The 24,496-nt window shown below is 36.5% G+C and overlaps 3 protein-coding genes and 2 non-coding genes across 5 annotated transcripts; 1 reads left to right on the top strand and 4 right to left on the bottom strand.

Moving 5' to 3' along the window:
• Nucleotides 1-116: 116 nt before the first annotated feature.
• Nucleotides 117-6,712, bottom strand: LOC108218449 (callose synthase 12). The gene is made up of 2 exons (XM_017391380.2): nucleotides 1,243-6,712; nucleotides 117-343 (listed from the first exon to the last, which is right to left on the bottom strand). Exon 1 carries the CDS (start codon nucleotides 6,559-6,561, stop codon nucleotides 1,249-1,251), a length of 5,313 nt encoding a protein of 1,770 aa, XP_017246869.1. The 5' UTR covers nucleotides 6,562-6,712; the 3' UTR covers nucleotides 117-343; nucleotides 1,243-1,248.
• Nucleotides 3,528-3,608, bottom strand: LOC135152496 (small nucleolar RNA J33). The gene has a single exon (XR_010291671.1). It is a non-coding gene; the product is annotated as a small nucleolar RNA J33 (small nucleolar RNA).
• A 4,710-nt stretch (nucleotides 6,713-11,422) lies between the features above and the next one.
• LOC108218651 (uncharacterized) lies at nucleotides 11,423-14,928 on the bottom strand. Its single transcript, XM_017391688.2, has 3 exons — nucleotides 14,620-14,928; nucleotides 13,058-13,345; nucleotides 11,423-12,811 (listed from the first exon to the last, which is right to left on the bottom strand). Exons 1-3 carry the CDS (start codon nucleotides 14,773-14,775, stop codon nucleotides 11,660-11,662), a joined length of 1,596 nt encoding a protein of 531 aa, XP_017247177.1. The 5' UTR covers nucleotides 14,776-14,928; the 3' UTR covers nucleotides 11,423-11,659.
• Nucleotides 14,929-15,796: 868 nt separating this feature from the next.
• Nucleotides 15,797-16,847, bottom strand: LOC108218653 (uncharacterized). Its single transcript, XR_010291416.1, has 3 exons — nucleotides 16,550-16,847; nucleotides 16,358-16,460; nucleotides 15,797-16,275 (listed from the first exon to the last, which is right to left on the bottom strand). It is a non-coding gene; the product is annotated as an uncharacterized LOC108218653 (transcript).
• A 1,035-nt stretch (nucleotides 16,848-17,882) lies between these two features.
• Nucleotides 17,883-19,020, top strand: LOC108218652 (riboflavin synthase). Its single transcript, XM_017391689.2, has one exon. The coding sequence runs from the start codon at nucleotides 17,990-17,992 to the stop codon at nucleotides 18,842-18,844; it is 855 nt and encodes a 284-aa protein (XP_017247178.1). The 5' UTR covers nucleotides 17,883-17,989; the 3' UTR covers nucleotides 18,845-19,020.
• Nucleotides 19,021-24,496: the final 5,476 nt, after the last annotated feature.

Consider the following 24,496-nt stretch of genomic DNA (forward strand, 5'->3'; position numbering starts at 1 on the left):
AACAATAATCTCTTCTGACCAGATCCAGCTTCTGTACTAATGTAAATTTTTATATATAAAAAAACAACAAAAATTGTTTTAAAATAATAAAAAAAAAGGAGGTACATGAGAGATGATGAAGCTTCTGAAACAGCATACTGAATTTTCTATATTAAAAAGAATAACAGGATTAGAGGGAAAATCTAAATTTAAACAGTGGTCTCATATTACACCTCAGCTTTGCAAATCCAAAATATGATGATTTCTTTAATGTTGTTACCTCTGCTCTGTACAAATCTCAATCTCTACACAATAAAAGAACATATGGTCAAACAGCCTCTCCACCTCAATGCCAGATTTCAGCCTGCACAATCCACCAACATTGAAAATGTCAATTTATTATATAAAATTATAGGAATGAAACGGTCAATATTTATGCCGCGGCTTTGATGAATGTAATGCAATTGGAAAAATTAAACTGGCCGGGTCTTGACAACACTTAGATTTCATAGTCAAACAGGAAAAAACCGTTGATGCCATTTGAAACCAATTCAGAATGAAAATAGATCAAAGTTCACAGTTCCTGAATGGTTTAACCAAGGAAAACAAGTTATCGCGATTTCTAGATGTTGTGAGAACATACAGTGATGAAAAGGTGATTTAAATGTGCCTAACACATGGATGCTAAAAAGGTGCATTATCGACATCTAAGGACTTCTCTGAAACTGAAATATTTGGACCTGTGTTACTGGGATTCGCTAGAAGTTCTCAACATAGATATGTGTTCGAGTGAAGGAGTCTGGCATTAACATGAAAGATAAGTGCGTGCAAAGATTTTGCAGATATAGGAGCAGTTGATTAACAACAAACAAAATGTTCAAAGAAAGAGACACACAATCAATAAGATTTCAGATTTTAATAGGAGGGGGGAAAATAAGCTTAAACCTACTTCATTAGCAACAACGTTAAATAATAATAGGATGTATGGCCTATTAAATAATGGAACACGTCAAATGTATCAGAGTGACCTAAATTGACCTAGTTGTCCTAACAGAGCGCAGGACAAAAAGCTAATCCCAAAAAACATATAAGAGCAACCGAGGAACATTTGAAATGGATATTAAAACTTCGTTATTTCAAAAAGTTCAAAGACTGCGAATAATAGTTATCAAAAGGATATCAAGTAAATTTATCACAGGTATTTGTAGAACAGTATAACAAAAACTGAGGAAATTTCCAAGGGAAAAGAAAGCCAAGACTGACCTCAAATCACATATCAGAAGATTTTTTTCCTGTCACGATCTTGGTTATCTGCAATCCCCTACTAAATGCTTCATTAAATAAAATCCTTGTTTGCATAGACTGGAATCCAGGCAACCATGATAGCACCGCCACAGGGGTCATAACAATCACTCCAAACAATATATCATACAAGCGAGCAACAGAAACAACAGTTTCCCAAATCATAGTATTCTCCAAAAAGGGTCGCAACACTTGAGCTATCGAAATAAAACCCCAACCTGTGGGTAAAAATGCCAACAGACTAGTGAAAATATCCACAAATTTGAACTCGGTGAACTGGAGCAAGGCAATGATCACAAGCACAAAAATGATTATAAGGAGAAACTGAACCAATCGATAATAGATATGTTCTCTTGCAGCATATTTATCCCGAGCATAAGCTACAGTAGAGTAAACTGCAAGTGCCATGCCCACATAGATCCACGAAAGCAAGTAAACAAATATGCTGTTGCTCCCATCAGAAATACCAAGTTGGTATACAATCCCATACTGAAAAAAGAAAAACCGCAGGTCCAAAATAATTTCCAGAAATTTTCCCCAAAGACCTGTTGTTCTCAAGTGATCCTGCTCCTCATACCACCATCTTTCCCAGCCCTGATCAGCTTTAGCAAACACACCACCGCGGAACCATATCCAGTTCATGAAATCATCAAAGTCATACACCGTTTTCAACCAATCAAAACCAGATGGATTGAACAAGAAAGGGGCCATCATCCATGAAATCACTAGGAACCAACTTGAGATGGTCAACGCAATGTAAACAAAAGTTCCTTTAGCTACAGCACTGTAAGAGGCATACACTACAAGTATCAGCCCAAGCTCAATAGCCTTTACAAAGTGGCTACGCGCATAAAGTCTATAGTTTTCAGCAAAGCTTTTGTGCTCCACCACGAAACCACGACCAGTTGCCCTGTACTTTGCACCACCATGAAGAATAGTTCGGCCAAAATAGTGAGCCCGAGTTCCCATGGAAAATGTGAAAAATACAGATGACAGCTGAAGTTGCATAGTTATAAAATCCCAAATTGCTGAAAGAAAACCATGCTCCAAAGAATTTTCTACTATCATTGGCAACGCAGTGAACAGGCCAAGTTGGAGAATGAACTGTTGGTTTAATATAGCACCAAGTGCTTTATTGTCCGCAGCATCATCTGCTGCATTAGAACTCTCAATCCCACTTAAAGCAAGATAAAGCCGACCCCACAGGAATGCATAAACAGTGAGGATGATCATTGTTGTACTCAGGAAAAACCCTACAGTAGTGTAGAAAAATGATAGCATTCTGAAAAAATCCAGCCTATGTCCCAACCTATAGACCTCTCTGCTAAGAACCTGCTCCCCATTTCCACTAGCAACTTTGGCTTCAAACATCGCAATTTGATTCAGTCCAACATCCCTCCCCTTGCCAACTTGCACGTATTCATGATGAGTAACATTCCCACCTCGCAATGTGCAGCTGAAGCCTGCAAATATGTCCTCACTGATATTGATCACCCTTGACGCTTTGCTTATTCCTCCCCTAGTTAAGAACCAGAATCTATCAAATACATCCGGATGACCATAGTGCATGCGTATTTTAAGGGGGTTCGCCAAAACACGTTGTCCCAATGTGACAAAACTAGTCTCCTGGGCTGACATAAACCAAGCAAGCGAGGAGACAGAACCAGTAAATATGTGTTCCCGGACTCCCAAAATAGTCGGCTTTCTCAAACCATAATAGTGCCTGTACTCCTCCAGAAGATTTCGCATTTTAAGTGCCTCCTCGAAATAGCTGTCCTGGTTCATATCAATGGTCTGAACTGCATCTCCTCTAGTAAAGATAAGAGCATGGTTTTGATTCTCTGGCTTTCCCTCCCCAAGCTTTAATGGACCAGGTAACTTAACTCTATATATCTCCACTTCCTTCTCCAACTGTTGGTCATATTTTACCAAAACAGAGTAATAATCCGGATCAGGCCTCCCTGAGGGAACCACGTCGACATAAGCAACCCGAAGAGCCTCGTTGTTTTTCATCAGATACAATATATCTTCAGCATGGGGGTCCTTCTTCGCCTTTTGGGTCCCATATATCTGGCAGGCAACCACATAGGTGTATTTCATCAGAGCAGTACCATACTCATGGCCTTTAAACAACAAGTTAACTGTACTGTCTGCCCTACTCAGGCTTCTTGCAGATTGCGACCTTTCTGAGTTGAAACTATCTAAGCTACGGCTACGCCCCATCGAAGCAAGTTCCCGCGACCCTTCCCTGATATCCATCTCTGAAGCAGAATCCAGAAAAGCGAGCATTTTGAGAGCACGATAGTAATACATCATTCCCCTCACAGTACGGGCCAGTGTCTGGCCTCGGTATGACGCCCAAAGGCGCAGGTCTCTGAGCTTGTCAGTCCATATCTCACCATTTTTAGCCAAACCTTCTCGTCGCATTCTCTCCAAGAAATTCTCCCATTCATCAGCATAAATTGTCTGCAAGTAATACAAGGTGGAAATACCATCTTCATTTTCAGTTCGAAGGTTTTCCTTACTATATAGCACTTCTTCATTGTAATACGGGGTCAAAACACTGAAAGCCATCATTTTCTCGACTTGGGGAGCATGAGGCATGTTCATAAACAATGAGTTACTGAAAAAGGCAATACGACGTCTAGCCTCTAGATTTTTCGGGACGTTATTCATCGAATCCCGAGATGTCAGAATAGTGTGAAGGCGTCGAGCTTGCCGGTAAAAAGTTTCATGATCTGTATCTGGCAATTCAATAGCATTCTCAAATAGCAACCTGTCACCCGAAACTGCCCTTCTTGGAGCCAAACCATCCTCCCTCAGCTGATCTGCATTCCTTTTTTCTTTAAAAAAATCTCGAATAGCAGTCTCATACAGGGCCTGCAGAATGTTCACAATCTTGTTGACATCTTTAGTAGGCTTGATTATCAGGTCGAGGAGGATGATCAGCTTTGCATGAATCCGGGGAAGTGCCTTCAGATTGAATGTTTTTGTAAACTTTTCATTCTGCAACGAGTGATCAATTTCTTGAAATAAGACCGTAACAATAGAATGTTCCTCCACGTCATATTTAATAATATGCAGCAACAAGTGCTTAACACAGTCATAAGTTTCAATGACAGCACAACGCCTGTACTCATACTTGCAAATTTTGTACCAGAGCCACTTATCAGGAGCATCTACTAACTCCTTGGCTTGGCTTAGAGCGAGAAGCAGCTCATTGCAGAGAAGCAAACATGGCCATCGAATGACCCTAACATTCCAGGTATCCTGTGGCAACTCCAACAACTCCACCTCCTTATCACTTAAGATATCTTCTTCCCTAAATGTCAAGATTATCTCGTTCCATATCAATGCAAATTTGTTTGCTTCTACCTGGCTCGATTCAAGCTTCTTAAAGGGTCGGCCAAGGCCATACCTTAGCTTCAACCTGTTAATTGCATCCCGAAACTTGCTCTTGAGACTTCCCCTGGCATTCAATAGTTGTTCCTCAGGCATGAGATTGAACTGAATCGCACTAGCAAAGAATTGGAATCTTAATCTCAACTGCTGCATGTTTCGGATCTCGCCCAAGTGCTGGAACAACCCAACTCCTGCACCAACAAATGACGAGTATATGGAGTACCAAATCTGTATATCCATTAAGTATATTAACACCACTGGAAGCCACAATATTCCAACAGCAAATCTGTTGCTTTTCCCAAAGAACTGGTGCCACTCATAAGTCACATCTTTCATATCCAGTAAGGCCTGTGTCGGGTTAACCATCGGTTTGATCTGCAAAAAGTAACTGAAGCAAAATTTTGTGGCAAGGACAACAATCCAGAACAAAGTATACTTCACATTGTCCATAAGTCCTTCTCTAAGGCCTCTCCCCACAAATGACCGGCTCTGAAACCACCATGACAACACGTAAAAGATCCTCCAATTTCGATTCTCGATGAAATTTCTGATCCACGGTACTATAAAAAGCGAAAGTGCCAGAAGTTCCGGGATGACATATACTAATGCAATCTCAAGAAAAGTAACCACCTGATTGTTCACCTCATGTTTTTCCCATTTCCCATATTTATTCTTCTCCTTCACTATCCTCCCATAGAAAACACCAAAGATTAGAATCCATATAGCAGCAACAACACTCTTCAACACCATCCTCACACCAAGCCCCATAGTCTCCCTCGTAACTAAACTATACTGCATTCCAGCATCAAGAATTGACTGCAAGAACCTCAACCCACTCCACGTAATAAACACAGTCAAAAGCGTAACCTGAACACTCCTCTCCTCCAATGCCTGCCACGGATACTCCCTCTCCTCCCACGCCACAATAATCGCAGCCTGAAGAAACAAAATCAACATAATCCAAAGCTTATCGAAACTCCTAAACAAATTCCAAAATGACCTCTGCTCCACAAACCCCGTCTTCCCTACCCTCTTCCCACCCCTAACATCTGCCACAAAAAAATTACTCCCCCGATCAAGTGGCCAATTCAACTTATCGAAACACCTCCTACTCCAAAAGTACTCATTGATATCATCATAATTCCTCCAATTCGAATGAGGGGCAGTCCCATTCCTACTATTCTCTACCTCAGCCTTAATCGTATCATAAATAGGCGTAACAATCTTTATCAAGAACGCATTCTCCCCCGACACACTAGGCAAAATCGGCCTCCCCGTATTCTCATCAATGTAATCCTCAAGAATCTTATTAAGCTCCATACTCAAATTATGAAAAATAAAACAAATACATTCTGGCATAAATCTCAAATTCGCAGACTCGCCCCAAATAAGCAAGTAGAGAGATACATACAAAAGCTCGCGCCTTTGATCGGAGTGGGCCCCACGGGAGCTATCGGAGATCCAGATGTTTGGCTTCCGCCCAAGAAACGAGCACCAATCAGAGTAGTTCTTGAGCAATTTCCGGCGAAAACGTCGGAGCACAGTGGGGTCCAGTGAATCGATATTGTCGGGGGGTGGGGTCAGGCGCATCTGAGCGTTGGCCAAGTGAAGGACTATGTGCTCGCGCTGGTTGCGAACGTTGTCGTTTTGGAAGCCGAAAAAAGCGCCGAGCCAGTCGAGGAGGTCCATGTGGGGGAGCCATGGCGCAAAGGGAGGTTTGCGGAGGTCTCCGACGGCGCGTAGGGCGGCGGCGGCGGCGCGTACTTCGGGGAAGCGGAGAGAGGGGTGGTCAGCTAGTAGGTCGTGGATGGGGATGATGTTGTAGGGTTGGGGCGGGTTCGGGTCGGGCCGGGTCTGACCAGGTCGTCGGACATTCATAGCATCAGTAATCAATAGTGAGAGAGAGAGAGAGTTGAGCAAATAGGGAGAGAGATTTAAGCAGAGAGACTGGGGCTTACAGAGAGAGAGAGAGAGAGAGATTTGAAATTTGTGTAAATCTGGAGAGAGAGGGGGGGGAGGGGGGGTAACGTGCAAAAGTGAAGGTGGGGGAAGTATGGACGAGCAGACAAAAAAAGGAAAAATTGAAACGAAGCGAAAGCGGAAAGAAGAGAGATGGGCCCGTGTAACGCGTGGATACAGTGTGGGTATATACTGTTTGTTAAAAGCTAGCTAATGGTTTTTCAAATCTCACAATACGCCGTGTTTTCAGAAGAATCAAGCTGCACTCAAACGCACCTCCATTACATAAATTAAATATATATTCTTATAAATACTAGCCTTTTAACCCGGTCGAAGCACGGGCGGGTATATATAAAGATTGAGCAATCTAATCAATCGAATTTCAAACATAATTTTGTAATCTTAGTTTTTTTGACAACAATAACTTTTAAGATTAGAGTTAGAAAGAGTTATGTAATGATTCGTGTTTATATTGAAATAGAACACGTTAAAGTTAAAAAGAATTATATGAAGGTTCTTGTTAAAAAAAAAAAAATCAAAATTGTATATTTATAATTTTTTTTATAACATCATTATAATTTTTTTAATGAAATATTATATGATAATGTATTGTTATGAGTGTTTTTAGTATTTGAAACTGTTTAACAATATAATACTAATGGACTCCACATTTGTAGACTTGTAGTACCAAAAGGAGGGTACCAAACCAAAAAATCAATATGGCGCCTCGTGAAAGATATAAAAAAAATTGTTTCAGATTCATTGATATGGTATATATCTTGGCATAAATTAATCTGATTCTGTTTCAGATTATTTATGGAAGTGGCGCCTCTCAGATAGCTCCGTTCTATTTTTCTAATTTTCCGGAATTTTTGGGTGAAAGATATAAAAAAAATTGTTTCAGATTCATTGATATGGTATATATCTTGGCATAAATTAATCTGATTCTGTTTTAGATTATTTATGGAATATAATAAATTGAAAGTATTAGTCTGATTTTATTTCAGATTATTTATGGAATATAGTAGCTTGCAAGTTTTTTAATCTGATTCTATTTCAGATTATTTGATTATGGAAAAGAGTAGCGCACAAGTTTCTCGGCACCTATAAATACCCTCATAGGTTGTAGGGTTTTGGATCATCTAAACACAACCTACACTGTCTCTCAATATCACAGTTAAGGGTGTGCATTCGGTTCGGTTAACCGAAAACCGAACCGAATAACCAAAATAATTTCGGTTCGGTTAATCGAAATTTATATTTCGGTTCGGTTTTCGGTAGCCAAATTTTCAATTTTCGGTTATCCGGTTTTTTAACCGCGGTTTCATAGAATTTCAGTTTCGGTTAACCGAAATAAATTTCGGTTTCGGTTAACCGAATGCACACCCCTAATTACAATGATATATGTTTGTTGTTGATTCTTTTATAATACTTATATAAAGGAGAAGCGAGGGGCGTGTAGGTGGCGCCTCTCAGATAGCTCCGTTCTATTTTTCTAATTTTTCGGATTTTTTGGGTGAAAGATATAAAAAAAAATTGTTTCAGATTCATTGATATGGTATATATCTTGGCATAAATTAATCTGATTCTGTTTCAGATTATTTATGGAATATAATAAATTGAAAGTATTAGTCTGATTTTATTTCAGATTATTTATGGAATATAGTAGCTTGCAAGTTTTTTAATCTGATTTTATTTCAGATTATTTGATTATGGAAAAGAGTAGCGCACAAGTTTCTCGGCACCTATAAATACCCTCATAGGTTGTAGGGTTTTGGATCATCTAAACACAACCTACACTGTCTCTCAATATCACAGTTAAGGGTGTGCATTCGGTTCGGTTAACCGAAAACCGAACCGAATAACCAAAATAATTTCGGTTCGGTTAATCGAAATTTATATTTCGGTTCGGTTTTCGGTAGCCAAATTTTCAATTTTCGGTTATCCGGTTTTTTAACCGCGGTTTCATAGAATTTCAGTTTCGGTTAACCGAAATAAATTTCGGTTTCGGTTAACCGAATGCACACCCCTAATTACAATGATATATGTTTGTTGTTGATTCTTTTATAATATTTGTTTTGGTCATCGGACGTATTTGTTGTTGTTTGCAAGCTTACGGTCTGTTTTATTGATGTCATCAGTCAGTATAGTCGTATGCTTTTTATATGCAAGTAGTGGTGTATATGTCTAAGAAGTAGTGTTTGGAAAAGTTAATGACAATGATAGTCAAAAACAAAACTTTTCAAAAAGAAAAACACAATTAAAATTAAGATTCGTCGTGCTTTAAATCGTTAATTACATGTAGAAACTTATTATCATTTTTTCACATATAAATTATAGTCCAATTTTGCAATTTTAAAAATTAATATTGGTATTGCATCGAGATGTTTATAATATAAAATTTATTTTATTTTATAAATATTAGTTTTGAATCATTAATATAATTTTTATAAGTCGCCGCAAATTGATTTTATTCTATAAATATTAATTTTGAATCATTAATGTATAGGCCGCCGCAACGCGCGGATTCTCAACTAGTATAACTAAAATTTTGGATTACAAATTATACTCATGTTTGCTTATTATAGTATAGTATAGATTACTACCAATATCAGGCGAGTTTAAATGGTAGTATAAATTATTAACTTAAAAGCGTAAATTGCACCAAACAAAAACAAGCCTAATATAGGAAAAAAGAGTTGACGCGCACATGCTACCCTCCGGCTCGGAGTTATTTAGAGAAGGCCACATGCATCATCCAAATATTTTCTCTGTTTTTCCCGCTTAATTAAATTATGCTGGTCCCCACCAAAAACACAACTTCGTAAAAATATTACACAAAAAAACTTCTATAAACTACAACGCCATTTACTCATTTTATTTTCCAACTTTGCTAATTAAGTTTGTTTAAGCAACTTACACAATTAATTGTTTTAAAAGGAAAGGTAAAATTCTGTTTTTGAAAATCTGATAACATGAGTGAGCAGCGGGTCCCATTTGCAACGGCCAAAATCAGTGGCTCGAATTATTTTTGTTTAACGGGCAGATACCTAAGCTAAAACTTAGTAGTAATTTCTACCGCTTGTTTAAAAAAACAGAATAGACATTCAGATCTGGACGTTGGATTTAGACGATTATGAGAAGTTAATAATAATAATTGAAAACTTAACTCAAATTTTAGTTGACCAAACAAAACAAACAAGAAGCTGCGTAGTACTCCTACTTGGTTAAAGAATATTAAGACCCATTTCGCAATCTCAATGTAATTGACATGTTGTTGCCTTGCCATTAGAGCAAGTCCAACAGCTGCCCTATTTAGTGTCCTAAGTCATAATATAGGGCATTTGATGAAAAAACTTGATCCAACAATGTCCTAGTGATGCCCTATATCACTAGGACAACCCATTCAAGCCCTATTTTTGAGGCACTCTCTCTCCTTGCCCTATCCCATATTTTATAATAAATTATTACCAACACTCTCTTTCTCTCTCTATTTTATATTATGTTTTAATGATGAAAGTGAACTTTTAATAATAAAATATTAAACATATAGTTTAATATATGTGCCTTATTTTCACTATATGTTTAATATTTTATTATTAAAAGTTCACTTTCATCATTAAAACATAATATAAAATAGAGAGAGAAAGAGAGTGTTGGTAATAATTTATTATAAAATATGGGATAGGGCAAGGAGAGAGTGCCTCAAAAATAGGGCTTGAATGGGTTGTCCTAGTGATATAGGGCATCACTAGGACACTGTTGGATCAAGTTTTTTCATCAAATGCCCTATATTATGACTTAGGACAATAAATAGGGCACCTGTTGGACTTGCTCTTAGTCATCAATCAATCTATGTAGATGTAGGCAGCTATTTGAATGCAAGACGTGTAAATTTCGGATCATTTACCATTCCATTTTATAATGATAAAGAGCGAAGAAATTTATACTACTCCTAATGGCTAATAATGAGGGGAGGACAAATAAGGGAAACAGCGATGGGCGATGGGGCTGTGGAGGTTGTCAAGTGTCAACAACGATGTAGTTTCATTGAGATGAATGGTTCATAAATTAGATAGTCTATACATATACGGTATTTTGACTCTGCTCATTTTATGAAAATAAAATTTTATTTTTCAAAAAAATTATATCTAAAATTAAGTACTTTGTCCCTCTTATTTCGAAAAAAAGGAAAAAGTACTCTGTCCCACTAATTATTTACGTTTCGCGATTGAGAGGCTAGACATCATGACTCATATAAAGTATAGTTTCACTCCTTATTTTTAAATTTTATTTATTTGAATAAAAATTTAATATACAATTTTTCCCCAGAAAAAATGAAATCTTAAAACAAAATTATATATATGAGCATTAAAATGTGTGCACGGTCCGGAGGATTTATATAAAATATGTTTCATACATCTCATTTAGATATATAAATACTTATTTTCAAAAAATATAAATTCATTTTTTTTTTCTGAAAGTGGAAATATGAAAAATAAGAAGCATCAATCGTTTTTCATACATACCCATTTCATAATAGCTTTCTTTCGTTTTTTGAATCCCCATTTTTAATTTAGAAAGTCTGTGGGTAGCAGTTTAGTTGGTATGTTACGCAATTGGATCGTTGTGATAACGAGTTTGATGCCCTGAATTTATATCAGAATACACCCCAAATTTTTCATGCAAATGATAACTTCTCCCTCGACCCCCACCCACATACATATATATATGGTGGATTGTGGACAAGAGTAACAACAATCATATGACAAAAACACCAGAAAACAGAACTCACGAATATATACAGTGGGCCAGACAAGTGCCACATTTCATGTTACAAGCACCCAATGAACATACTAAATAATTTTTAAATATCCAAACATTCCCTGGTCCAAATATGTATACCAAGATACCGTGCCAATTACATCAACTTTATTTGAAACAGCATACATAGACTAAAAAGACGTCATGATTGTCTCTGCAATCGGCTGAATACGAGTAGTAGGAATAATGTTGCTTACCCGGACCATCCTGTCTGAGAACCACCCCCGGAAGGATGCACATTCAACCTGTCCAGCACGGCATTGAAATCAACAGGTTGGCCACTTTCCTCTAGCCTCTGAATTACACTTGCTACATGCTCTCCTCTATATCCCATGCTCACCAATTTCTCAACCAGTTCATTGTAGGGATGGTTGCGCATAAATTGTGGAGGGCGAGGCATCATATTAGTGCTGCTATTAGGTTGCTGATTCTGAGAATAACCACCTTGAGGGAAATGAGACTGGCTTGAATGTTGCTGCCTTCCCCCTTCAGCATCATACATCATGTACGCATTTCCAGAGGACAGTGTTTGGTGTGGTCCAGAAGCAGCATACCCCTCACCTGGCTGTGCTCCAAAAGAAGCCTTCAGATGCTGATGTGGAGGCGGCTGCTGCTGTGGCTGTGGCTGAGCTGGTCTACCAACCCCACCATAGCCATAAGGCATGACATCTGCACGGCTTGGAACAGGTTGAGACATCCCTGAATATGGCAGTTGCATTGATATGCTGTTTGGAAGGGTCTCGGGAGGAGTCGCCGCTTGACTGGGCATATAGTTAGGAGGATAAACAGCAGGAGATGTTGGCCTTATCTGAGGCTGCATTGATGTTTGCGGGTGTTGTTGACCTTGCTGGGTCATCTGCTGGGGCCACTGCTGCTGGTACTGAGGTAAAGAGTGATTTTGTGGTGTTTGATTCACTTGAGATTGTGCGGGTTGTGGTTGAGTTTGATACTGGGAATTAGATGGAAGATATTGACCATGAGATGGCTGCATAGAAGACGGCAAGTTTGGTAATTGCACTGGAGGTAAATAATAACCCTGAGCAGGAGTCACATTTGGAGGTGGCTGTTGCGGCATGGGCTGCTGGTGATGCTCCACAGGTCTGGAGGGAACTGAAGGTTGCGGAGGTATTTGACTGGGTAAAGCAAGAGCTAGTTGTTGTCCACGGGCGTCTGATGTATTGTCGTTCTTCTTAGGTTCAGAAGCAGGTGGAGATGCTCGTTCCTCTCCCTGCTGGGAATGGGTTGCCGAATTGGACTCTTTCTGTGCAAGCTGAATTTTTGCAAGTTCTTTCTGGGTTTCAGCAAGCTCCTGTTTGTCTCTTAGAATCTGGACTGACCTGTGGACCTGTAATGACAACATGTATGAGTCTTATTGAACAATTCGAGAACTTTAAGCCATTTAAACTATCAAAAACACATCAACAAGAAGCAGCAGCAGATTGCTTCAAATACAAAGCAATTGAGCTATGCAGCATACCTTGACATCATAGTTTCAAAATGAAGGAACAAAAATATTCATCATAATTAGTGTGATCTTGCTAGAACTTCTGTATAGATACTACTATACAAATGTGAAAAGTAAAAATGTTACCTCTTGAAGATGCTTCTCAAGAAATTTGAGCTTCGAATCTGCCTCCCCGTTATCACGAGCTAACTCGGATCGCATTTCACCAATAGATTTATCAAGATTATAGCAGTATAGTTCCAACTGGGATAGTCTGGAACTGATCCCCTCCAGAAAACGCATCAGATTGTCAGCATACTTTTTCATAGTCAATTCAACAGTTGCAATAACATCCTGGTTGATAGATTCTTCTGGAGGACTGTAAGAGGAAGCAGGATACACAGCAGATTTTGCCATTCTACTTTTGTGAAATTCCTGCTTCAACATTATAGCAACATTTAGTATAACTCCAACAAGCAGTTGACTTAATTATAGAAATATATAGAAGGAATTATCTTATTCGATAGCTTACACTTACTAAAAATAATAACAGGGTGAAAAGATTAGTAGGAAGTGTCCAGCCATAGAGAAAACAAAAATAAGCATGTGCAGAGATAAATAAGATTGAGGGTCAGTGTCTCATGAAATTAAAATATATATATACGTATATAAAGCATTTCTAGCACATAGCTGAAAGCATCACATCCTTCAAACAAGTGCAAAACTAACCTTGATATCTGAATAAAAATAAAATGAATATCCACACATTGGTATAAAATTATAAGCTTTCCTAAATTATGGTAAATAATGATCTGGGTATGGCCTAAGAAGTTGTCCATCCAGAGTAAAATAAAGTATGTACATTCATTGGGGAAAAGCATGTACATATAGGAATATAATCCATATAGTATCCATAAATCTTTTTGTAAGGTTTAACACAGAAAACAGTCTGCGAAACTCAATATACCATAAAGAGACTAAAAAAAACTAACTAGCGAAGCAAACTTGTACATTATATGAAACTGAATGATAGGAAATTAAAGAACTTATTGGTTCATCTAGACACGGGACCAAACAAACCAATCAACAAAATCAGCTACCATTAAAACAAAAACATATACGAGACAAAATTGGCAAGAATCTAGCCAACGTCACTCATTACACTCAACAAAGTGACATGATCAACATATCCATATAACTCAAGTTCAATTTCATAACACAAACTAGTTGGTAGTTGCGTTCTTAGGTATAAAACATATACAAAACAAATACTATAACGACTGATTAAACAACCAACACCTTCACCCTCACAGTTAGAACACGTTATCAATTGTGTATTCACAAACAACCTGTCGGAAATCCAAAAACTAAGGTACACCGACACACTTTTGATTTGAACTATACTTGCAATATTTCGCACCCGAAACAATTCAAACCAGCTTCTAACAATCAAGTCAATACTCGAAACTTCACAAAAACTAAATTAAATCCCGAATCTCCTATCAGCTAAAAATTCAACCAACCACAAAGCAATTCAATCAATTTGATCATTTTAAACAAAACCCACAAACATCAAGATCAAGAAAGCTAATTTTCACACGCCCCCACATCAAATTACAAAGCAAAAACACAAAAAAATAATAATCAAAACCCTAACAAAAATAAACATAATTGACCAAAAAAATCAGGAAAAAGAATTAGGGTTTGACCTTGGAAGAATTGGCACCGACAGGATCGGAGGAGTGGACGCCGTTGGAATTTTCTTGATTAGCGTAATCTTCGTAAGAGCAAAGAATATCATCGGAAGCGAAATCGTAGCCTTTTGGACCCGAATTGTTCCGACCCGAAGAAGATCCGGATGCCATGGGAAGAGCTTCGTTGATCGTTAGCTGTGAGGTGTGAAATTGAAGAAATTTAAGGGAAATTAAGCCCAGAAAATAGTGGTCTTGTAGAGAGATAAAGGCTATCAAGATGGATAGAGATGAAAAAAGTGCGTGTATATATTATGTAATCAACCTGTAGGGAGAGAAATGTGATCAAATTATATTAATTTAATGTATATGCATTTAATTTACTAATATTTTTTTTAATAAGCTACTAATATATTAATTTGATATGTATATGTCATAAGTATATATATATTTTTTATTTATATGTATATATTTTATTTTATTTCTGCCTATTTTATTATTTTCAATTTATTATAAAATAATAATAAATATTATTAATTTATTTATTTGGTTATTCTGAAATTGAGATCCAGCTTGCAAGTAGCTTCAAAGTTGATTAGGATACCGATAGCGATTAGCAATGATTGACTTCTGAATTGTACATTTCCAATTTCCTACCAACACTTGTCTCTTTTTCTATTCCTGTAATATGGTCAAAGAAATTTTTAGTCCAAAATATTTGTTCAATTTTCAATACAAATATATTCACATTATTCCAAAATTATCAAGAAAGTTGTATAACAATTAATGACGGTTGGGGTACAAGTGAGAAATATCTCATTAATATTTTCTTAATATCTATATTTTTTAAAAGGGGCATGTATGGTGGGACGGATGAGATTTTTTTAGGATATATTTCTTAAAATTTTTATCGAAGTTTTGGAAATGAATTCTGAGAACTATTTCAACAAATTTTGTTTGATATTTATTATAATTTTAATAACTCAAATGATATCTTGTTAAAAATTAATAAAAAAATGATATAATTCGATGACCATTTTAATATTTTTTATAGTTTTTGTGTTACAAGACCACTTTAACAAGGAAGAAAAACCTTCCCATACGGCATATGCTAATGCTAGCATCTTCGGGGATTGATGAACATATTTATTCATCATTGGCACCTTGCTAATAGTTGATTTATTTATAATTCGTATGAATGGGAACCTTGGTCATGACATCCTCGAATACCGGATGCTTTGTGATCCTTGGTGCTGAATTCTTGTTACAAGTCAGTAAAAATATGTGGCCGCTGATGCTCAAGTTATAAACTCCACATTCATCACAAAATCATAATCAACCCATAGATCTAAAAAATATAAACTAAAAAATAATAATGCTGATTCAGTTGCTACTGTGTTACATTACATGTGAGAAGATAGCCCCCTTTGCCGAATTTAAAGATGATTATATATGTAAGGAATGGTGAAAGAGGGAGTAAAAAGAATACAACACAAGCAGTAAATACACGACAATTCCTACAAAACCAGCAGCCAAACCTGCAGTAACTTGGTCACAGTACTTGTGAAACTGACCACATATCGGTAACCAACCAGCATGATAATTCCCTTTTTTCCCCACATGTGCTATGGCTAATGCTGCTGATATGCTTGTACTCAGTAACATTATCACAACCTGTCATTAAATTACCAAAACCTGAATTAGCGAAAAGGGATGAGACGGAAGAATCATATTTTCAAGTTTCATTTATGCTTACGACGTCAGGGACTACAATGAATCGCCAGAAAGAGTTGTCTAGAGGTAGAAACAGCAGCAGGAGACCGTAGATGCTTGCAATTACATTTGCAATTACAAAGTACCTTGTTATGATAATAGAAAAAGAACATATTTATATTAGACCAGTTAAGATAGTTGTTTAATGTAGAATCAGGAAAAAGAAGAAGCTTACTTTAAAGCTGGTGAATCACTGTACTTGGCTTCGAAAGAGATGGTGAAGATCCTAGCTTTTTCATGGCTCGTAGCTGTGATAATGGCAGCCAAAAAAGTCGCGATCAATGCTAGAAGCCTTGGAAAGAGAATGGCATATTTCTTGAGATGTTTTTTCTTGGTCTCCATGGTCAGAGTTTCATTCAGTATGTTCTGAAATTACTGGATTCAAGAATTTTAGTTTTAAGAAAAATGTAAGCTAACAGATGTGTTTGGTGCACAACTATGGCATGGAATAGTGCTGCAACTTTTCACACATATCTGTATGCTTGTGTTAGTTGAGAAACTCAACTATTTGTCACACCAAAATTTCTACTTTTCATCTGAATTCAAGACTTTCAACTAAATAGTTTATTAAGTAACACTATACTGAAAATTTGCATTGCAGCACAGTTCCCTGCCAAGACAAACAAAATTTAACAGTAAAGTTTTTAACAAAAACAAATCAAATTTTCACCAAAATTTATCGGCACAAGCACTGATTTTTTTTTTCTGCCAAGTAAAACTAAAGTAATGTATCGTTTCAGCAGTAACATGTTGATGAGTTTTAAGCTGGTGATTAGATATAATAATAGACTCGTATAAGCCTACATTTTTTTTTCATGAATTTACAAATAAATATTGATAATTATTATTCTCAAAGCAATTTCTTTGAATCTTTAGAATTATTTGTAATATTGGGTTTACTCAAATGTCTCATGACTCACAGGTGTCCACGAAAGCTCGATGAAATCACTTAAATTATTATATATTTTTTCAATCAAATTTCTTAAAAAAAATAATATAAAACATGATAGAGTAGGGGTCACTTTTTGATGCATCACTGGTAGAATTATTATGTGACTGATAAAACATAAAAATAATAAGAAGTTCAAATCTTATTATATTAATTTTGTCAATTTTTAAAATATTCATCAAAAATATATAGTCCTTTTGAATTCTATACACTTTTCTTTTCGGGATGTCCCATTCAATTCTATACATTTCAAAACTTCCCCAAAACAGTAAACTTTTATAATATAAAAATCCTACCCACCCACTAACTTCATCTACTTTTCACAATTTATCACTTAAATTTTACCTACTTTTTTTTCTCTTTCTCATTACTTTACATTACTTTATACACTTTTCTTAATCTTCATGCCTAAATGTATATATCTTGAAGGGACAGAGGGAGAGTACTGATTTAAATAATTTAAACGAGATCTGGTTTGAGAGCGGGGAGTCAACGACCAAATGTAAGGACGTAACGGATGGTCGGTATAAACCTCTTTATAATAGTATTTATTATTCAAAATACAAACACGTTACAAAATTAATATTTGCCTAAATATTGTCTTTTAAACACCTGTGTAATAATCAAAACCTAAAATCTTGTCTTTCTTCAAGCACCTGTAAAACTATGGCTATTTCTTCATCTTCCACCTTTGCGTCTAAAACCCTAAAATTTTCTGCACCAAAAGCTTCAATTTTGAACCTCCATTACTCTCCCCCATCCAAAACTTATCTCAAATCCAATCTGAATTTTACCTTAAAGCCCCCATCTTTGTCTCTTTCCTTCAATCCCCACAAAGTCAAACCCCCAATCAAGAAAAGTCAACGCAATGGATTTGAAGTCAATTCCTTGTTCACTGGCATTGTTGAAGAAATGGGTGAAATTAAAGAGCTCGGGGTCTCGAAAATTGATGGTGGGTTTGATATGAAAATTAAAGGGAAGGTGGTTCTTGAAGATGTTAATTTGGGTGACAGCATTGCTGTGAATGGTACTTGTTTAACAGTTACGCATTTTGATAAAAAATTGAGTGAATTTACAGTGGGGTTGGCTCCGGAGACATTGAGGCTAACTTCGTTGATTGAGCTTGAGGCAGGTTCAGTTGTAAATTTGGAGAGGGCGGTGAAGCCGTCGACTCGAATGGGGGGGCATTTTGTGCAAGGCCATGTGGATGGGACTGGGGAGATTGTGGGGAAAGAAGTGGAGGGGGATTCTTTGTGGATTAAGGTTAAGACGACACCAGAGATTTTGAAGTACATTGTGCCGAAAGGGTATATTACGGTGGATGGAACTAGTTTGACTGTAGTGAAGCTGTTTGATGAGGAGGACTGCTTTAATTTTATGTTGGTGGAGTATACTCAGCAGAATGTGGTGATACCATTGAAGAAAGTTGGGCAGAAGGTGAATTTGGAGGTTGATATACTTGGTAAGTATGTGGAGAGGCTACTAAGTAGTGGTTTTGTTGGTGCTATGAAATCGGCGTGATGATTTGAAGTTGAAATTGCCACGTGGTTGTTTACGAAGAATAAATTAAGGTCCTCTGTAAGTGCAATGTACTCTCGAAACTGTTAATTTGCAATTATGTGAGCTAGTTGGTTTATGTGTAATTTCATTGTTTTTGATGATTGGTAATATGAATAAGAATATATGCATCTTGATCCTGGTTGAGACTTGAGATACTATATTATAGTTATTCAGTTTACATCATGATGATCTGTAAAATGTTACCCTGATACGGTATAATACCTCATGTGATAAATAATATATTGCTAATTAGGGGTAAATGTTACATTTAATGGAATTCTGAGTATATGTGGCAGATGTTAATGATACAAATGGAGGAAGCACCAAGGGCATATCTTGTGTACTTTACAGGGTTAGCAAGTGAATGTCTCTGTGTATGTATATGATAGTCTAGAATTTTGTACTGTAATGGCTAGCAGTTGATTTCATTGAAGAAGCACTACATAGAATATGTACTTGTGTAGGAGTAGAATGAACCCGGTCTCTTTCTTACTGCCGTACAACTCTTGTCATATGTATAATAAGCCTTTATCCTTAAGAGCCAAGCTGTAGCTAGAACTAAGCCCAGCTATACTTGCTCACGAATATCACGCAGTCTACAACTTGTCCGTAATTCGACAAGCTAACTCTAAATAAGCAGTCTAGCATAAACTGCTACAGGTTCTGTGTTGTCCATAATTTGACAACCTAACTCTAAATAAGCAGTCTAGCATAAACTGCTACAGGTTCTGTTCATGCTTTCATTGAGTGTCTAGCTTATATATGTTAGTTTCTCAGAGCAACTCCATTGCCAAAGGGATTGTATCTTTATCGAATTGGTGCTAGTGTAGTTATAGATTAACAGGAGGACTGCCTTGTCTGGGCAATGTATCTTCTGAGAATTAGCACGTAGGTATATTTTTATAGGTATTGTGCAGAAAAACCCATAGCCCTTGAAAAGGCCTATAAAATTGGATTGAAATTTTCTTATATTGGCTTTGGAAGCCCATTAACTACAGTATTATAGGGTCTCCTTGTTATCTAATTAATAACTTTGATGATTATCTTATAAATTAGGGATCAAAAACTTGTCTTTCAGAGTGATTTCAATTAGATAAGCTTGTATAGCTTTAAAGTCCTGTAATTTAAAAAGATTATTCGAGAGTTTTATGTTGATTACTGGAATCCTTAGTTCTCTGTGGAAGATCTATTACTGGCAATAGTTCCAAATCAGTAATGACCAACTTATGTCCCCATCAATTGTCACAACAAAAATGATGTATAGGTGTGTGAATAGTTTTAGAAACCACAGCACTTCGAATCGATCGATGACTCTTTTGTTATTTTTGTATATATTAGGTTTGATTTTTACCTCTCTTTACTCTAAATAATTGGGACATATGGACAATTTTAAGTTTTCCCCAATTTTTCTCTTGGCAAGGTTATATAGCCAATTAAATAATGAATGATGCCAGTAGCAAGTAGCACCAGTCGGAGATGAAATTGAGAAATGGTCTAGAGATTATCTGATATGGTGCATTTTCATGTTTAGATGCCATTGATTGTACCATATGTAGGAGTGGTATTATAAAATTTTACAACTTTGGAAGGAAGGGCGACTATAAGATGCTCATGGGTTCACTTGACATCAATTGGCCTTTTTGCTCTGTCAATAGGTGTTTGTTTTTCCTTCTAATTTTTATGCGAGGATGAGATAACTGAAAACACCCTAATAAAAGAGTTTAGACCATGGAATCAAGAATTGTTAGAGTTTTGAAGTTATATGTGAGAGTAATGTTTTCTTCTCCCAAAACTTCCCAGTGAAGTGGTGATAAGAGATTTAAGAGCCAAAGTTTAATGTGCTCATTTCTCACCAAATATCTTTCTCCTTCAGATTGGTGTATCACAGGAATTGTTGTTGCAATCTCCTTTCTTTGACAAAATCAAAATTTCCCAGTCTTTTAATGAAGAGAAAAAACAGTAACCACTGAATAAAGGAGCGTATCTGCAAAATCATGGCATTACAATATTTTCTGCAACTGTCATAACTCATAAACCAGTAAAATTATAAATTGTCACCTGAAGTTTCAGGAAATTACAACTCATCCCGGAATGTCCAGAAAACAGTAGTTTAGCTCCTGTAATTTACAATTTGCACTTCTACCCCTGAAAGTTTTGAGATTGCAGTTCACTCTCTGAGCTTTTGATAACTCAACTGCTTCCAGTTGTGCATGTCTAATACGAACACCACATAATATAGCAGCAAAGTTTTATGTCAAAAATAGATGATATTGTAAAACCCTGCGACTTTGTAAGTAGAAGTTCAATATATATGCAGATGCCCTGATTGTATTCCACTTTGTAATACTAATAATTAGTAGTCCAAGACTCGAGATTAAAGGAGTCAACCTTATATATTAGCTCTACCACTATAATACATATCCGTTATACTTTACTTTCTAATTATAATAAAACTAATTAATCAACTAACAAATGATGTTACACTTAAATCATTTGATATATATATAAAATTACGAAACCACCCATTAATACTTCTGTATCCCTCTTCTCTTACTGGCTAAAGGGTTATCTGTTTTAGCCTATTAGGAGATGAAACAACCCTTCCTTTTACCATTTTCATTCTCTCAGTAATTCGAGGACATGTATATGTTGCATTTGCAAGTACTTCTCTTCGATCCAGAGTTGTTAGAAAATGTGAAACAAGAGTTGTACAATGTTACCAAATTAGTGAAACTGATACAACAAATCCATGCATGAAATTTGAAGTAGCTGGTGGTCCTTGTTGGCCGGCTTTATGAGGTCATCTCTGAGATCTAAGTTTAAGAAAGATGCATACACAAGTGGACAGAGCTTATGGACAATATAATACAAATAAGATTGGAGAAACATCTTGTAAAGTATCAAATGTGACAGAAAAGTTTATTTTCAAATGTTAAAGTGCTGAGCTCAGGGAAGGAAAGTATATGTATTTAGGTGGCTGTTATCATCTTAGAGGAGCTGATACCATAAACTAATTTTTGCGGAGTCAGATTGCAATCTGTAAAACCTACGCTATTATTGCCTGTACCATTGATGTTGTCACTGTCCCCTGCGGGGCAGTATATAATTTAAAGGCGATTTTATTCTCTCGGGTATTCTATTACAGTTTGCCTTGAGGTTGATTAAAAATTCTTAATTGCAAGTTTTCACACACAAATATTACCTCCACTACTAAAGGTCTAAAGCTATTGGCTATCTTATATGAATATAGTATTGGCTCACTACTCATATACCAATAATATTACATAGTTAATCTTAATTGGTAGATGATGCTTACGAACAGGGTACTATATTCACTAATTCTGCTAGATCACAGACCATGGACTACATGTGCAGTGCAAATCCCATGAATGTTTTAAAGTGATTATTATTTAGTTTGTGCCAGCAGCTTGTAGCTCTGTAAACTAACAGTTGCGTATGTTCTCTTGCCACCCTGTATCAACATCACATGTCTTTCTTCTTGCTTCTTTTCTCGTTTGTTGCTAAATAACATCACATGCCTTTCTTAATCTGCTCGACATATTGTCCCCGGCTGCCTACTTTCTTTTCTTTATAGTATTTATAGTTGTCTGTGTTCTTCCGCGTCCTTTCCTCCTGGGAGAGGAATCTGATTGGTGTCTTGGAAGCGTAGAAATGATTTTTCTATTATGGGTTTGGTAATTCTCTATGCATTACTATTATATGTACTAGGAGTACTCCCTAATCATAGGATTAATGTATTTGCATGTTACTATGATTTCACTTTTGATGTGAACTTTTAGTTTTTATTAACAAGGTTCATGTCTTTGTGATTTGAGGGGGAATTTATTATTTATGGTTGACCTCACCAGTTTTCTGTTATTGCTTGTTATATCGAGTAATAGTAGGTTATCGGAGTTGTGTTAAAAGCATGAAGCATAGGGTCATCAGGTGAATCACTTCGGCTCGGGCTGGGGTAAAAGCATGAAGCAGGGTCATCGAGTGATCACTTCGGCTCGATGCACATCCCCAGTGTAACAATGAATTTACTTGAAATTTAGATGATAACTTGTTTCATACAGAACTGTAGCAATGTCTTGGGACAATAAAATGAGACCTAGTATACTTCACAGGTTACTTGAAATTTTTCCCATCTCACTAGTCCTTATGTAGCTTCTCCGATCCCACTGGTTCTTATGTAGCTCTGTCCTCAATATTCTCACAGTATAATATGGATACGACGGCAATAATCATCTCAAAGATGAGCGCCCGTGTTCCACTCTTCAACCCGAAAAATGGGATTTCGAGTGATGAGGAGTGCTAAATGGACCGTTTCTCAACAGATACAAATATGTTTATACATGTATGCACAACATCCTTTGTCCCTTTGTGACCAAAGCACAAGTTGCATTATTAACATTATGGTGAAATGAAAGGGGTGGCATTATGATGCGCAAGTGCACCACACATAGGACATCTTCTGCCATGATAATTGAATGATAAAGCCATCCATTAGCCAGGCTAACCCTTCCTGTGCCAGTCGTATATATCTACTCCATCTCCTTTATGCATCCAAATCCATCTTTCGGTTGACCAACTTTTACTAGAAAAATCTTCTTCTTTTCTTCTGTCAAGTCATTAACTTTTCGAGTACAGCCCACTTCTGTGAGAACATTTCCACATAATTAGGGGTGCTGACCATCCAAAACCCGAAAAGACACCACCAGGCTCGAAACTACACAAAACAGATTCGATTCGATTAATTGATCTGGAATTTTTTCTTCTTCTTCTTTTTTTTTTTTTTGAGAGCAGGAATTTTTTCTTCTAATTGAGATATAGATGATGCTTCTAAGAGGTTGTTTGGTTGGTTCGTAGAGTATTATGAAGTTGGAAAGAGGAATCGAGTTAAGGTGTATTAATATTATATACTTTTGTACTGTTGATTATTCTTGTAAAAAATAATAATAGAAATATTTTTATTATATATTTTTACATCATTGATTATTCTTATATAAAATATTAATATTTAATTATTTTAATAGAGACAAAAAATTAAAAATGAAATTGATTCTCGAACTCGTTATCAAAAACTTATATATCGGGGATTTGAAATATGAGTTTGAAATTTTGATTTTTGCAATCAAATGACAGATTCCACGTAATTATGAGTGACAGGCAGCGGTTTTCTATCTTCCAAAACCCGAAAAACACGACACGGGCGACAGTAGCACGTAACCCGAAACCCGAAAAACACGATGCGGCTCGAAACAATCAATTTGATTAATTGATCCAAAAAATTTACTTCTAGTTCGGATATAAATGATGCCTCTGCAAATAATATTTAGGAAATATTAAGATCGTTAAATATTTGTGGAACGGTGACTTGAGACTTGTATAAACAACAACCGGTCGGTCAGTGATTTGTCATTTCCACCACCTGTAGTGTTTTTGAGATGGGATAGTGATAGCTTAGAAGCTCTATGCCTTGCTTTCTTTTCCTTTAAATTGTTATCATCTGCCCTTTTCTCAGTTACGGGCTAATCTTTGTTTAGCCGACAATTATATAAAGAAAAGTTGGTGTTAATTATGTCATTAATTAACTGTAAAATGGGTGGT

This window comes from Daucus carota, chromosome 4, assembly GCF_001625215.2.
Source record: "Daucus carota subsp. sativus chromosome 4, DH1 v3.0, whole genome shotgun sequence".
In the NCBI taxonomy this organism is placed as follows: Eukaryota; Viridiplantae; Streptophyta; class Magnoliopsida; order Apiales; family Apiaceae; genus Daucus; species Daucus carota.

What these genes read in the sequence shown, in the direction of transcription:
- LOC108218449 (XM_017391380.2), bottom strand. Translation starts at nt 6,561, where the DNA reads ATGAATGTCCGACGACCTGGTCAGACCCGGCCCGACCCGAACCCGCCC.
- LOC108218651 (XM_017391688.2), bottom strand. Translation starts at nt 14,775, where the DNA reads ATGGCATCCGGATCTTCTTCGGGTCGGAACAATTCGGGTCCAAAAGGC. An exon ending in TCGGTGCCAATTCTTCCAAG is followed by an intron (nt 13,346 to 14,619) that starts GTCAAACCCTAA and finishes ATGTTGAAGCAG; the next exon opens with GAATTTCACAAAAGTAGAAT. An exon ending in TTGAGAAGCATCTTCAAGAG is followed by an intron (nt 12,812 to 13,057) that starts GTAACATTTTTA and finishes TTGTCATTACAG; the next exon opens with GTCCACAGGTCAGTCCAGAT.
- LOC108218652 (XM_017391689.2), top strand. Translation starts at nt 17,990, where the DNA reads ATGGCTATTTCTTCATCTTCCACCTTTGCGTCTAAAACCCTAAAATTT.